This window comes from Sus scrofa, chromosome 10, assembly GCF_054392235.1.
Source record: "Sus scrofa isolate SSC_HxYL_T2T_F1_AM1 chromosome 10, Sscrofa_HxYL_maternal_Yorkshire_Landrace_v2.0, whole genome shotgun sequence".
Taxonomy (NCBI): Eukaryota; Metazoa; Chordata; class Mammalia; order Artiodactyla; family Suidae; genus Sus; species Sus scrofa.
The window spans coordinates 81,139,341-81,154,525 of record NC_139392.1 but is presented as its reverse complement, the minus strand read 5'-3'; the positions used below and the strand labels follow the sequence as shown (position 1 = coordinate 81,154,525).

Here is a 15,185-nt window from a genome sequence, read left to right as displayed (position 1 = left end):
AAATCACTTACGTAAGACTGTAACATATTTGGTATATATTAACACCTGTCAAGAACCATTCAAATTGTGATATTTCTTTGTTTATTATAAAACTACCTTTGAAAGATAACCAAATAACTTTACCTAAGAACTTTGATTAACTTCATACATACATATATCTCAAATGACCACCACAGTGATTTTCATACAATATATTCTTGATTTAAAAAAAAAATGCTTAATGAAATGAATTTAGAGTTCAGGTACTATTACTGCATAAGGCAATGTGAGACATCCATAAAAATTATCCAACATGAAATCAACAAAACCCCTATGATAAGAAGACAACATTTAGGTTAGGAATTGTGTAAACTGTTGCAGAATGGTTAGGCTACAGCTATGATGACTTTTTCTCTGTATTTTTTTTGTGTATGTCCTCTTTTTATAACTGCACATTTCTAGACATGTTTGAGAAGCATGGATTTATAGGATTTATAGCTACCTACTGTGTCATCTCCTTTCAGTAACAGTTGGTTTCCTAAATGAATTGGCAAGTAGGCATATCACAGTAGTGTTTTGTTTTATTTTCTATGATGTTAGAAATAGTTTGCTTTTTGAACAGAATAGGAAAATCTTTGTGCCTGAAGTGGCTTTTGACAAAGCTTTAAGTACCATTACTCTTATAAAGTACATGATGTGGTTTGAATAATTTAGTAGTGCTAAAATGTCATATTTTGGAGATATCCACTTTATGGCTTTCCTGAATAACTGAGCCAAATACCTCTCTAGGAATTTAACAACTTCTGTCTCTAAATTCCTAGGTAAACAATAAATTGTCTTCCTCTTTGAATAAAAGTTGCCATGACAACTTGGCAAGCTTCGGCTATAGAAGTCAAACAGCAAGAAGTCAAAACGTTTTAGCTTTCAGCATTTTCAAAGATGTGGTGTTGTTCTGAGAAGCTCTGATTTAAGTGAATATGAAGGTGTATGTTTGTTCATATAGCCATATCACTAATTATTTACAAAAGTGTATATTTTTGAAGATAATCCATTGTTTAGCATAATGATACTCATTCTTTATGTTAGCTTCAAGACTGTGTCTTGATTAATTACAAAGATTTAGGGGTTAAGATAAATATCAAAGTCATTTTTGATATATTAATTGCAACAAATACTGAATTTTATACTGAAAATTTGTAATTTTAAAGAAAATGTCTATTCGGAAACTGTATAATTGCAATGTAGAATCTATTACATAATTTACCTAAAGATTATATCTCTTACCTCAGTGTTGCCATTATAAAAATACCAACAATAGGGAGAAAAAAAATAGATTTTTAATTTTATTAGTTTTTTCTTTTTTGTCTTTTTGCCTTTTCTAGCCCCGCCCCCCCCATGGCATATGGAGGTTACCAGGCTAGGGGGGTCGAATAGGAGCTGTAGCCACCAGCCTACGCCAGAGCCACAGCAACGCTGGATCCGAGCCGCGTCTGCAACCTACACAACAGTTCAAGGCAACGCGGGATCCTTAACCCACTGAGCAAGGCCACGGGTCAAACCCGAGACCTCATGGTTCCTAGTCGGATTCGTTAACCACTGAGCCACGACAGGAACTCCAATATATTTTTAATTTAAGCGTATTGAATATTTTACCATTCATTGAAAAAGTGAATGAATCATTGTTTGTTATTCAGAGTTGATACAGGTTAGATACAAGTTGTCATTACTTCTGTGTGATTAGCTAGAATACCAGTTTCAAACTGGAGATGTCTTTTTATCCAGGTCTATAAATCTTATAAATTTATAAGGTTATCTTTTTCAGTGTTGCTTAAGTTATGTCTCTTTTCATGCAAGTTAGGGAAACTTGTTTGTCAGTTAGCATTCTTTTGGTTGATAATAACTTTTGCTCAGGGTGTTTTGAAAATAGAAGAGATTTAATGGTTCGTTTATGTGGTTGAACAAGCCCAAAAGTTGGCACACTTAGATATACTTGGTCAGGGATCCAGCCTTTTCTTTGCATTATTTATGATTCTGTCCATATCTATGTTTGTTTTATCTTCAAACAGAGTTTCCTCTTGGTAGCAAAATGGTGACAATAAGAATCAGGGAAATTATCTCCTTTCTACCTGATCTCCTGGATGTCACACTAATAGATCCTTCTTAGGTGATATGCTTGTCATGCCAATACCATCGTTGCCAGCGGAATGACACTTGCAGAATGGCTTGTGCCCAGTTCAAAGAGGGGTACTCACTGCTGAAAGCTTCCAGTGGTGAAGCACCAGACAATGGGAAGAAGCTGAAGACACAACCACAATGCCTGTTACCCTCGTAGAACCCAGGCAATCAGTATCATCTTGTTCTGGAAGGGAGAGCTGGAGAACCATGAGGATAGAAGCTCTCTTGAGTTTCACAGAATCTTATTCCTACTTCTTTCTTTGTATCTCCTTTTTTCTTCTTTCTCTGCAGACCTTTCTTACCCTTCATCTTGGGGAATACATGTAATTTATTTGTGATACCTAGAATTCCATTGGAGGTTTTCCTAGGGTCTTTATTTTTTAAGAAATTTACTGTTAACAATTTAATCACATTTCTCAAAATTTACATGTGGGATCATATTTTTTCTTTTAGTCATGAGGCAAGTTCTATTTAGAATATTGTTTAGAATATCCCTTTCTGTTAGATAGTCGTAGCTAGCTAGCTAGCTAGCTAGATATAGAAATATCTCTTGATGGCTTGAGGAAAGATACATGGGATTATCATTTGGACTGGATTTCAAGAATAATTATGTTTATTTAATTAGCGCTTAGATAATAAAAGCATTAGACAAAATTCCATCCTAAACTTTAACATTCACATCCTAGAACCTCTGTTCACTAAACATTAACCTTATATATGTGTAAATGTTTTTAACTATGTTCTTTTGAATGACTCCTCAAATCGATAAGCACAATTACATTTCATGGTAAAACAAACTTTTTCTGGGTGTTCCTCAGTGAAATCACCTTTTAAAACATTTAAATCTCTTTATTGAGTGAGAGACGTGAAATATAAAGGTTTTGTGGCAGACACTATGTTGATATCAATAATGAGACTTCAAATAAAAATAGAAATTCAACAACTCAAATTATAGGAAAAGAATGTATTATCTCAATTTCTAGGCTCATTAAATGAAAGCAGAGCCTAATACAATCCCAGTTTAAGGAGGAGAAGTTTGACTTTGTTGTCACTCAATAGTAATTATAGTTGAGGTTTTCAGAAAATGCTAGTTTCAAAAGTGACATTTTTGTTTGAGTAGCAGTTAGAGAGCCCTAACATTACTGTTTTAGAGAAGACTATCGTACACAGACTATTCATTTGCCTCTGTTTCGTTTATACGAGAGTTTATTCTAAGGAGGCCTATTAGTTTTATATTTTTAAAATCTAATTCACTTTCCTTAGAGGATACTTAATTTATTTGGCTATTTTAAAGAGTACTAACACTTCAATTTCAACAGGATCATTTTTGTTTCTTTCTTTTTTTTTTTTTTTCTTTTTTTGCTATTTCTTGGGCCGCTCCAGCGGCATATGGAGGTTCCCAGGCTAGGGGTCTAATTGGAGGTGTAGCCACCGGCCTACACCAGAGCCACAGCAACACGGGATCCGAGCCACGTCTGCAACCTACACCACAGCTCACGGCAACGCCGGATCGTTAACCCACTGAGCAAGGACAGGGATCGAACCCGCAACCTCATGGTTCCTAGTCGGATTCGTTAACCACTGCGCCACCACGGGAACTCCATTTTTGTTTCTTTTTTATGACTTTTAGGAACATCTCATTTTTTTTTTTGAAGGCTTTTTTTCTTTTTAATGGAACTCTGTACATAAGTATAAATTAGATAAGTTTAGTATATAATGATTTAAGTGTTACCTTTAAAATGAGGGGTCAGAAGGAAGGAAAATATTTTTTGATCTTAGGACCAAAAAAAAGGTATTACAAAAATGTAACTCATGTGAAGGAAAAAATCCATTAAATATTTCATTGTAAATTCTCCTGAAAAGAAATGGTGGAAGTAGATTCATCTGAGAGGTGCTATTTTAAATAGTAGTAAATATCAGCACAAGCTTATAGCAACAACCACATATGAGTGCCTCTATCTTTGCTTGCCACAATTCTGACACACTCTCATTTTTAGGGTAAAGAATTTTTTTTTTTTTAAAACAACTTTACGGAAAGAGCAAAATAAAGTGATAAAATGGAGGGATTTCAAGAAGCCATAGTCATAAGTTAAATATACTTTTTTACATTCTAAGTAGAAATTAGAATGCTTTAGGCAAATTTAGTTAGTACTGAGTAGTCACTGAAATAAATGATTTTCTTTTTTTTCTACCTTTATTGAGATATAGTTGACATATAACATTGTGTAATCTTAAGGTCTACAACATGTTGATTTGATACACTTATATATTGCAAAAGCTAACCATCATAGCATGAGCTAACATCTCCCTGATGTCACATGATACCCTTTCATTCTCACGGCGAGAACATTTAAGATCTATTCTCTTAGCATCTCTCAAGTATATACTACAGTATTGCTATATGCTGTGCATTAGATTCCAGAACTTAACCCTCTTACAACTGGAAGTTTGCACCCTTTGATCAACATCTTCCACTGCACCGACTTCAAACCCTTGGTAACCACCGTTCTAATCGCTGTTTCCATGAGTTTGGCTTTTTTTATAATGCACATGTAAGTGATATCACATGCTATTTATCTTTCTCTGTTTGACTTACTTCACTTAGCACAATACCCTCAAAATCCATCCGTACTGCTTATATTGATGTGTATTATTCTCCATTTTCCAGGAGGACACAGATCATAACTACTATATATCTCGGATATATGGTCCATCCGATTCTGCCAGTCGGGATCTGTGGGTGAACATAGACCAAATGGAAAAGGACAAAGTGAAGATTCATGGAATATTGTCCAATACTCATCGGCAAGCTGCAGTAAGTGCTTTGACATTTTGAGATTCTTTTTTTTCTGCGGTGAACAAATGTTTGCTTTAATTAGCATATGAATGTTGTTGTAATCATAATACAACAACAAGTTGTATCAAGTATATTTAGTTCTGCAGTTGCAGCTTAGACTAATAATTGCAGTACAGTGTTATAGAAAATGAGAAAGAATTCTTTTGAGACACCGCCATTAATTAATCCATTAATTTATTAATTTAATTAATGATTATTTTTTTCCAGTAAGTATGATGAGTGCATAGTCAATTCAGAGTTGAGACTTAGCTTGGATGATTTTCAGTCTTCTTATAATCCATGCATTTAGAGAACATTTTACAAAATCACATTAATTTACTATCTTCCATTTTACATGAGTTTATTACTCATCGTCTGAAAAAGATTTAACCAGAAACATTTCTGATTCAAATAACACATGTAGACTAAATTATGAATTTAAGTGAAGAAGTTTTATATAAAAGAAAATAATTAAATCTAGAAGCCTCCCAAAATATTTTAAGCCTAGGCTTGAATCATTTACCAGTGGTGGTTCATTCAATAAATAATGTAGCTATTCTGAGACACAGCCTCTGCGTCTATATACTGAGGTGACAGGAGAATTAATATAGGCTTCCCTTAGCTTACATAGTCACTGATAGCCTGTTCTTATGCATCAGGTTGAATGCTTGCATGGATTAGCCTTTTCAATCTTCACAATAATTCTATGATTTAAATATTATTACCCTCTAGGTATTGCAGATAAGAGAACTGAATCTTGGAAAAATCAAATAACCTATCTAAGAGTCTCCTTCTAGTAAGTGGTGTGACTCAGGTGTTAACCTAGGCAGTCAATTCCCCATTCAAAATGCATGTGTAAAAGTCATCACACTTGGTTCTCAGAATGTTCTTTGATAATCAGTTTGTCAAAGGTGATGCCTGATTTAACATTTTAAAAGTTATTTAGTTTTGTTGCCATTGATTATAGTGGTGATCGTACTATCCACGAAGCCATGTCTTATTCAGTTTAGCATGACTTAAAGAGAAAACAAAATTATTTTAACCTTTCAAGTGCTATTGCCATGACCGATACAAAGATAATACTACTAGCATAATGGCTGATCTTCTTTAAAGAGGCAGTGACTTGATACATGTAAAATATCAAAAAATTTGCCCAACAGCCTTCACTGTGTATATGCAGATTCCCTCCCTATGTAAGGAGATTGACTTCTCACAGTTCAAATGGAAATTAATTCTAATTCACCATGATGATTCGTTGAGGCTGAGAAGCAAATGAAGTAGTCACCTCCCTTTGCCGAATTCCATCATCCCTTTTCCTTTCCATCCATATTCAAGCAGTCTCATGGAAAGTGACCGATTCAGAAATGATGCGCTGTCTGGTTTAGAACAGATCTTCAAAAGAAGAGAGGATGAGGAAGACTAGATCAGGATCGTGTTTATCAGGAATTTATCATATTTGACAGTCTTCCCACTATGTTACAGCGCGTAAAAGTGTAAATATACTTTGTAAGAGTTGGAACATCGCGTATCCACATGGAGATACCATAAAGTGGCCCAGGTCTGGTGTCAGCTGCTGTAGGTGATGTCTGTAGGCAGAGAAAGAAGTTTATGCACACACACACACTCACAACCAGGTACACAACTTCATTTATAATAATAGAATTCATAATATTACTTGGTTCATTTTTTAATTGGAAAAATTTGTGACTTGTACGCATTCAAGTAAGTTTTATACCTTAGAACTTAGAAATATACTTCCTAGAATATTTTATAAGATTTTTCTACATTCTTTCAGAAGTCTGCCTGTTAAATATTAGTTTGAAGATTTCTAAATTGCCTTCTTGGCGATCCTTTCAAGTGTCTGCTCTACTGTAATTTCATGTACTGCCATTTACTGGAATGGGGCTCTTATTTTCACTTAAGGAAGGATTTGGGAATATTCCTCTGTTTAAAAAAGGGGGACTTGCTGTAATGTCAAAGGAAACCTTTTGAAAAGTGGGTTTATAATAGAAAATTGTAGATGCACTTTGCAACATTTGGAAAAGACAGTTGTGATTTGATTAAAATGAAACTAAAGGTGTTGTCCTCCTTAAAAAAAAAAAAAAAAGTAGAAAAGAGTGACCCATGTTTTAATACTTCTTCACTTGGCCACTTCATCTTTCCAATCCTGCCTTGTTCTCTGGGCTCCCTTTCTATTATGACATCCTTGGAGTCGAACCAGGTTTTGGAGATGATGACAGAATTGTGGTGTTAAGATAGTGTTATGACCAGGGGCTCAGTAATGCCCTCATATACCCTCTTCCCCCCATCCCACCCCTGCCCTTCTCCACACAGGCACCCAGCCACAGCTACTCTCCCCTGTGATATTATTGAGAGGCTTAACCACAGGAAAAATGGCAAATGAGAAACAATGATCCAGTTTATTGATTAGATTCCATGATACCATAATCATCATAATCCTTTCTGGTACTTTGCCTGGAAACAGGATTTAAGTTGAAGCCCTTTGAAGAGGGGAGTTTTTAAAATCTTATCACACATGATATAATTTGCATACCCAGGGGCCTCCTTTCTCGTCAACAAATTAAACCAAAAAAAAAAAAAAAAAAAAAAAGGGCGAGAATAGAAAGACCCAGCTGAGGGGATAACTCAAGGGCAGTTGTGAACTAATCCAGCCCTGGACAAACAGGAACTGATGTGAAAGAGCAGAAAACTGGATTTCCTGAGGATATAGCTTTCCTCCTGGTTCCCAGCTTCCTCAGGATGGGTCAGAGGAAAGGAAGGAGTGTCTGACATGCAAACATAATTTTTTTTTTTATAATTTTTTAAATTTTCCCACTGTACAGCAAGGGGGTCAGGTTATCCCTACATAATTTTTTAAAGAAATGTTTTCCCCTTCATCGCCATCAGTTATAAATGTTCTCCGAACAGTATTTGGAATCTTAAATTAATATTCTAGAAAAGGAGGAATGTGGAAATAGAGTAAGTTTTCCCTTTTCTCGTATCCATAATAACATCACACTTTCAGAGCAGAGTCAAACTTACAGGTCCCCTACTTCACATTTTTCACGTGGGAAACACTGATTTCTCTTTCCTTTTTACACTCTAAACTGAAAGGATTAGTGTTTATGTTATATATGTATATATGTATGTATATGGTAATTTGATTACACTGTATGGTAATTCGATCTGTCCTTTCAGATCTCACTGTAGTCCTTTTTTAATTTAAATCTCCCCATTGTTCTTTTGGTTTAAATAACATTTCTTAAATCATATTTGCAGTAAAAACTGATATTGAAACCTAGTTTTGCAGCTGGACACATTAAAGGGTAAAGCATGTCTTCATAGATAAAGGAAAGTGAAAAATTTAAGTCGCCATCATAGGACAAGGAACCAACCAGTCACTTTACATTCAAACACTGGTACTTATCTGGTTTTTTCCTTCCTTATTCAAAGTCCACAGTTAATCAGGTTACAGATCCAGCAGTTTCTGAGTAGGAACCAGTCCATACTTCTTTCTTTCCCTCTATGAGAACCTTCAAATTCCACAATTCCGAGATTTTCTTCTATACTTTTAGATCCATATAATTTAATTTATTGCTGGGCATACAGTTTGAACAACCAGACAAAGTGGAATTATTTTGACTTTTGAATCCATAGTTTATAAAATTCTGATTCACAACTTCAGAGGAGTACCACTGTCCCAGGGGAAGGAGTCTGGGTCATAGAGGTTATGAGACCTTGGCTCCAAAACTCATTTGCTCAGATTCTGGCCTCTCTGCACCTCAATTTTATAACCTGGAACAAAGAGGAAAATGCCTGCTTTGACTCCCCTGCGGTGCAGTTTCAAGCATAAAAAACGTAAAAACGCAATAGATGTTAAAGGACGCTGAAAACACAAGTAACGGTGAGATAGTAAGGCACTGTTATTTGAGAGTCCCAATTCTTTACAACAAAAAAATGGTCACCCCCAAATAAGGTAATTCCCAAGTAATCACTAAGAGTCTCTCTATAGATAGAGAGATGTATGTCTATATATTTATATCTATAGAATCTCTCTAAGTTTTTGCCACAGAATTGCCACTGTGTTTTTGCCAAACACACCCTAGCTTTAAAAAAAGCAAGACTATCTTTCCATATGTTGGTAAGAAGATTGATTCTTGATATAAGAAATACTAGCAAAATGAAATGGAGGTGTGTTCCCCTAACTCTCTGTCGTAGAACAGATAAGGTTTTTGATGAAACTCTTATTTTTTTTTTAATTTCCCCAATGCATTATATCTTTTTTCTACTGTACAGCATGGTGACCCAGTTACACATACATGTATACATTCTTTTTTCTCCCATTATCATGCTCCATCATAAGTGGTTAGACATTGTTCCCAGTGCTACACAGCAGGATCTCATTGCTAATCCATTCCAAAGGCAAGAGTCTACATCATTTAACCCCAAGCTCCCCATCCATCCCACTCCCTCCCCCTTGGCAACCACAAGTCTATTCTCCAAGTCCATGATTTTCTTTTGATGGTGGATTGTTCTAAATTTTAAAAATTGGACTGTTCTATAGGCATCCTCAGACTACTTGAATATATACAGAAACCAAAAATTAGTTTTTCTGAGGTATTTTCTTTTTCCCCAAGAAAACAACATCATTTGACCTAACATTTCCATTGGTCTTACATTTGCATAATATTGATACTGGGAAAACTATATTTGGATGCCCGTGGTGACTTTAGTGAATGTTTTCTCATTTTGCACAATTTCATTTTTTTCTGTTCACCAGAAAATCTGTTGATAAGTGCTTATTTTTCTAAAAGATTAACTCAGAAGGCAATTTAATTTTCCATCTCTATTAGGCTATCATCTAGACCACGCATTTTCGCCTGAGTCCTGTTCACAGTGTCTCACAATAAGTTGCTTTATTTATTTTTCTTTTTGACCTTCGAATAAACTTGCTGCATTCTGTCTTTTGAGTTGTTTCATGTCAGGTAAGACATACACAGTTCAGAAACCTGGCCTTGTTTGTCTTCATTCGCAGGATTTTCCTCTTGTTTAATAACAGGCTGGGATGAGTTGGGTCTGTATGAGTCTCTCTAGCTTCATTTTGGTAGTTAATTCATTTTTGCCACTATTATCATACTGAAGTCCTTTATCAATTTTGAGAACAATTCTCTCTGTCCTGAGGAAAGTATTATGTGAGGGCCTTTGATGGAAAAGAAAGGCCATCTTTGTTCCATCCCACACCATGAACTTGAGGGCAGAGGAGCTCAGCTCCTCTGCCTACCAGCAGACGTAGAAAGATCTCGTCCCTCCTCACCGATGGCATTGACAATACAGGTTAAAAATCCCCCAGCTATTATTTCAGAATTCTCGAAGATAGTGGCCTTATGAAGTACAGCGTTCAATTTTTACACATATTGTAAACCTTAGGTTTTCAAAGCAAGACTTTTTCATTTTTATTCATTTTAAAAAATCATACTTGAGTTCATCCTATTTCAGTTCAATTTAATCTCATTTTTCCATAGTGTGTCTTTAGTAGTTCTCCATTCTTTATATGAAGTTAGAGTCATAGGAGGTAATTGTACATTCTCTGTTACCAATAATGAATGTAAAATAATTCTAGATAGAGAAATATCTAGTCAGCTTTTAAAGTCACAAGTGAGGCAAATACTTGAGGTTTCTGTGTAACCCTCTTGGAAGTTTTCACATTAATCTTTTACCATGGTAAGGGTTGCTAAAAAGGGACCCCGCAGCCATGCAACCACATCTCAGGTGAAATAAATAAATCCATTTACTCCTGTCTTTCATCCTAGATTTTCTTTTCCAACCTATTTTCGATCATCTGTTCTGAGATCTTTCTAGGACCCCATGAAGACTTAACAAGGGTTAATTTTAGATAACATGAGTGCAAAATATATTCTCATCCTGAGGGTATTAAATGATAAAGCTTTCACAGGACTCTCTTGCAAGGAAAATGTTTTGTAGGACAGAAAATTTAGCAAAATGTAGATGGAATATAATGTTCCTTAAGAGTGAATACAATTAAAAGCAAGTAGGCATAATTCTTGTGAAAACAAATTGTAAAAGATAAAAGACAAGACATGTGGGATCGAGATTTCCTGGACAAGTTAATATGTTAGTATCATTTCAAAATTTTTAATTTTTTTTTTGTCTTTTTTTTGCTATTTCTGCGGCATATGGAGGTTCCCAGACTAGGGGTTGAATCGGAGCAGTAGCCACCGGCCTACGCCAGAGCCACAGCAACTCGGGATCCGAGCCACGTCTGCAACCTACACCACAGCTCACGGCAACGCCGGATCGTTAACCCACTGAGTAAGGGCAGGGACCGAACCCGCAACCTCATGGTTCCTAGTCAGATTCGTTAACCACTGCGCCACGACGGGAACTCATGTTCATTACAGCACTATTCACAATAGCCAGGACATGGAAACAACCCAAATGTCCATCGGCAGATGATTGGATTCGGAAGATGTGGTATATATACACAATGGAATACTACTCAGCCATAAAAAAGGATGACATAATGCCATTTGCAACAACATGGATGGAACTAGAGAATCTCATACTGAGTGAAATGAGCCAGAAAGACAAAGGCAAATACCATATGATATCACTTATAACAGACCTATTTTTAATATCTTTATTTTTGTCTGTTTCTTCTTGCTAAATTATTGCCTGTGACTTATGTGGTGGCTGATTAGGCAAAATAGTCAAGATCTCACATGGCTTGTTTATTAACTGGCTTCCCATCAGAACTTCTGCTGTGCCTGGAATTCCAGCCCCAGCAAGTGGGTAGCTCTTCCTTTCTTCACTGCGGATGCTCTGTTCCAGTGTCAGTGAGACCAGAAGGAGAACACCGTTAGCCACTCTCAATTAACGATAAATTGCCAGGAACTTCTTGTCATGCAGCCACTTATCTGAGAAGAAATGCCAAGTGGGTTTCACTCCTGATAAATGGGCTGAGTTTAGGCACCTGCAGGGCAAACTGCAGAGGCACGGGTCTTAAGGGAACAGCTCCTGAAAGCTGCTTCGAGAGGCATCGATTTACTTAGCTTTGGAAAAATCCAGAAGTTGGCAACCATAGCAAAATGTTAAATACTGGTGAATCTGCATAAATCATGTAGAGGGCTCTTTGTATGATTCTTGTAACTTTAATTTGAAATTACTTCTGAATAAAAAGTTTGTTTTTGTTTTGTTCTAAGAGCTGTTAGCAGAGGAGGATGAAGTGTTAAAATTGGACTTGGCCTAAATTTTCGTTTCACCCTGAAGTCAAGTTTTGAATTATTTAGTCACTTTTCTGATGAGCTTTGCCTGCAGCAAATTTCAAATTTTAACACATTTTTACCAAGCAAGTGCTCCCTGCCCAGATGTACATAGAAGCCAGTGCTGTGATGGGTGTTTGAGCAAGGAAAGAGCTTTATTGCGAGGAGATGAGGCAGGGCTCAGATTTTTCTCTCAGATCCAAGGCTGGGGCACAATTTGAGGGGCTAGGGGAATTTCAAATTGGAACCCGATTGGCTTGGCTAGCATCAAACTCCTTTGCACTGAAACTGGATTTTCCTCACCGAGGACCTCTCACTTTGTAAAGGGCTTCAGTAGCAACATTTCTATCCTTTAAGTTCCTTAAACCAAAGATTTTTGGATCTAGAGTCAGCCTGGAGACACAGGTTCCTGTCTTGCACATGTGCAGTGCAGGCTCTGTAAAACAACTCCAGGTTGGATTCATCAACAACCTGTTTTAAGGAAGCAAAGCCAATTTAAGCTGGTCAGTGTTTTTTACCTGCTGTTTCAATGTCAGTTGAGGGGCAGCTTGATATACTGTTTAAACATGTGGACTTAGAAACAGGCTGCCTGGATGTTAGCGCCAGCTTTTGCCAACCACAAGCCGCGTGACTCAAAGTCTCTCATTTATTCTATTAATCACTTTCCTGCGCTATACACGGGGAATGATAACAATACCTACCTTCTGAGGTTGTCGTTAGAATGAAATGATTTAACATTTGTACAGTGCTTGAGACGTGGGCTGCTGGCACAGTGTAACAGATGTCTGTTAGGATGGATACTAATCATTGCGCAAACACTTTAACTTTAAAACAGTCATTTTCCATTGGCAAGAAAGAAGGTTATAGTCCACTGAGGCAGGGGAGGGCCTTTTCAAATTGTAAAGGATAAATTCATAGGAATCGTTTTCCTGCCCTGCCCTGTTTAGGGATCACTGGTCAGGGAACTAACCAGAATGTCATTGCTCTCATGTGTACTGGGGCTGCAGAGAGGTTTTGCAAATCACTGGTTTAAAGGTGCTTGACTGGGAAGTACTTCTTTACGTCTTAAAATAGGACGTTTCAGGTCATATGGGTGCTACCAGGTGAAGTGAGATGATGGTATCCAGAATCAAGTCTGTTTATCCTTTTCATTCATTTCATGCTCGCCAGTATCTTCTAACAGCACTGTTTTAGAATTTCATAGGCTATTTCTGTGACATAAAGCCTTGATGCTCCATGTGGGGTTCCTGGGGCTGTCTCGGTAGCCCTGGGAGCCTGTTAGAAATGCAGAATTTTAGCCCCTTTCCCCCAGCACCTATCGAATCAGAATCTGTGTTTTACCAAGAGCCCTAAGTGATTGCTCTGCACACTCAGGTTTGAGAAGCCTGGCAGAATTCACGACTTGGCTTCTAGAGCATGAAAAATCTGCAAGTGACTTCTGGTTCTCCCTCCCCCACCCTGCAAGGTCTTCTTTATGAAATCCTGTTTTACTCTCTTCTGCCCTTGAACAGTCTTATGCTCTGCACCCTGCCTGAGTGGTAAATAGTCACATAACGAATTTGAATAATTCTCAAGACACACTATGTAGGCAAGCTACCATAAGCCAAGTGTTGCTGAGCACCATGTACTGTAAGAGGTCAAAATATATGATGATAGTTCAATTAATCTCAAGTTCCTATGAGCAAGCACCAGGTAACTGCAAAATGGTTACATTTTGTGTTTTAATTTATGTGTAGTCCCATGCAGAGTGTCATTCAATATTCAGAGTTAATTAAGTTCTCAGTTCTATTGTGAAAAAAGTGCTGAAGCAGTTAGAATTTCTAGCTCCGAAAATCAATTCAATTGATGGACTTTATTTCCAAAAGGAGCCACTCCCTTGTCTGCATATTTTCATATTGATTAGCCCCTTTCCATGAACATTTTGATCTTTTAATTAGGTTTCCAGTGTTTTCAGTCACTGGATTAACGACCCATGACCTGTTCACCCTTTCCTGAGTGTGAGAGTTGGTTAAAATGCCATTTTATAAAAAATCCTATGTGGCAGAAGTGTTTCAAATTATCCTGCCCAATGCAACTACTTTATATTCTGGAATATACTCAGCTCATTTACGGCCTAGAAGCAGGATCTCACTTTAGGCTATATCCAAAGAGCGTACAGGAGTTCCCCTTGTGGCTCAGCAGGATAAGGACCCAAAGTTTTCTCTGTGAGGATGTGGGTTTGATCCCTGGCCTCACTCAGTGGGTTAAGGATCCAGGGTTGCCACAAGCTGCGGCATACACACAGATGTGGCTTGAATCTGCCGTTGCTGTGGCTGTGGTATAGGCTAGAAGCTGCAGCTCTGATTCACCCCCTAGCCTGGGAACTTACTTCTCTATGCTAAAGGTACAGCCTGAAAAAAATAAATAAATAAAAAGAAGAAGAGGAAGAAGCAGCAGCTTATATTGCTGTTGCCCACATGTAAACACCTATCTGTGGTCCGTTTTCTTTCTTAAGTAGTTGCTTATTTTGGAAACACTGATTTACATTTTTCCATCTAGGTCTGTACATACGTACATGTGTACGTACTCCTTTATACCATGCTACTCTTTCAGTTTATGTTACTTTTATAAGTGAATATATTTGTTAAATAGGTGAATAAACCAGTGAAAGGCCATTACCATTGAGATTCGGATAAATAAATAAACAAATAAATAAATAATCTGTAGATTTAGAAGACAGGCCCCTGGATCAATCCTTGGAGGATAAGAAATGGAAGCATCAGATCCTCAAACATGCGCAGAAGAGTCGTTGAGGCCGTGCCCATCACCTGGCGCGAAGACCCCACCATGTTGTGCTCTGCCCTCACCGCGGCTGCACCCTGCGTGACACTCTTGGGAGGCTGCTCTGTTCCTTCCTCAGATTTTCTTTCCCTGTG

General features: G+C 37.2%; 1 protein-coding gene across 1 annotated transcript in view; it reads left to right on the top strand.

The window, feature by feature from the left end:
• Positions 1-15,185, top strand: part of PLXDC2 (plexin domain containing 2) — a 416,197-nt gene that overhangs the window by 202,813 nt on the left and 198,199 nt on the right. Inside the window, exon 3 of the mRNA XM_021064961.2 lies at positions 4,823-4,969. Within this exon, the coding sequence (XP_020920620.2) occupies positions 4,823-4,969 (147 nt within the window). The remainder of the gene's footprint in view (positions 1-4,822; positions 4,970-15,185) is intronic.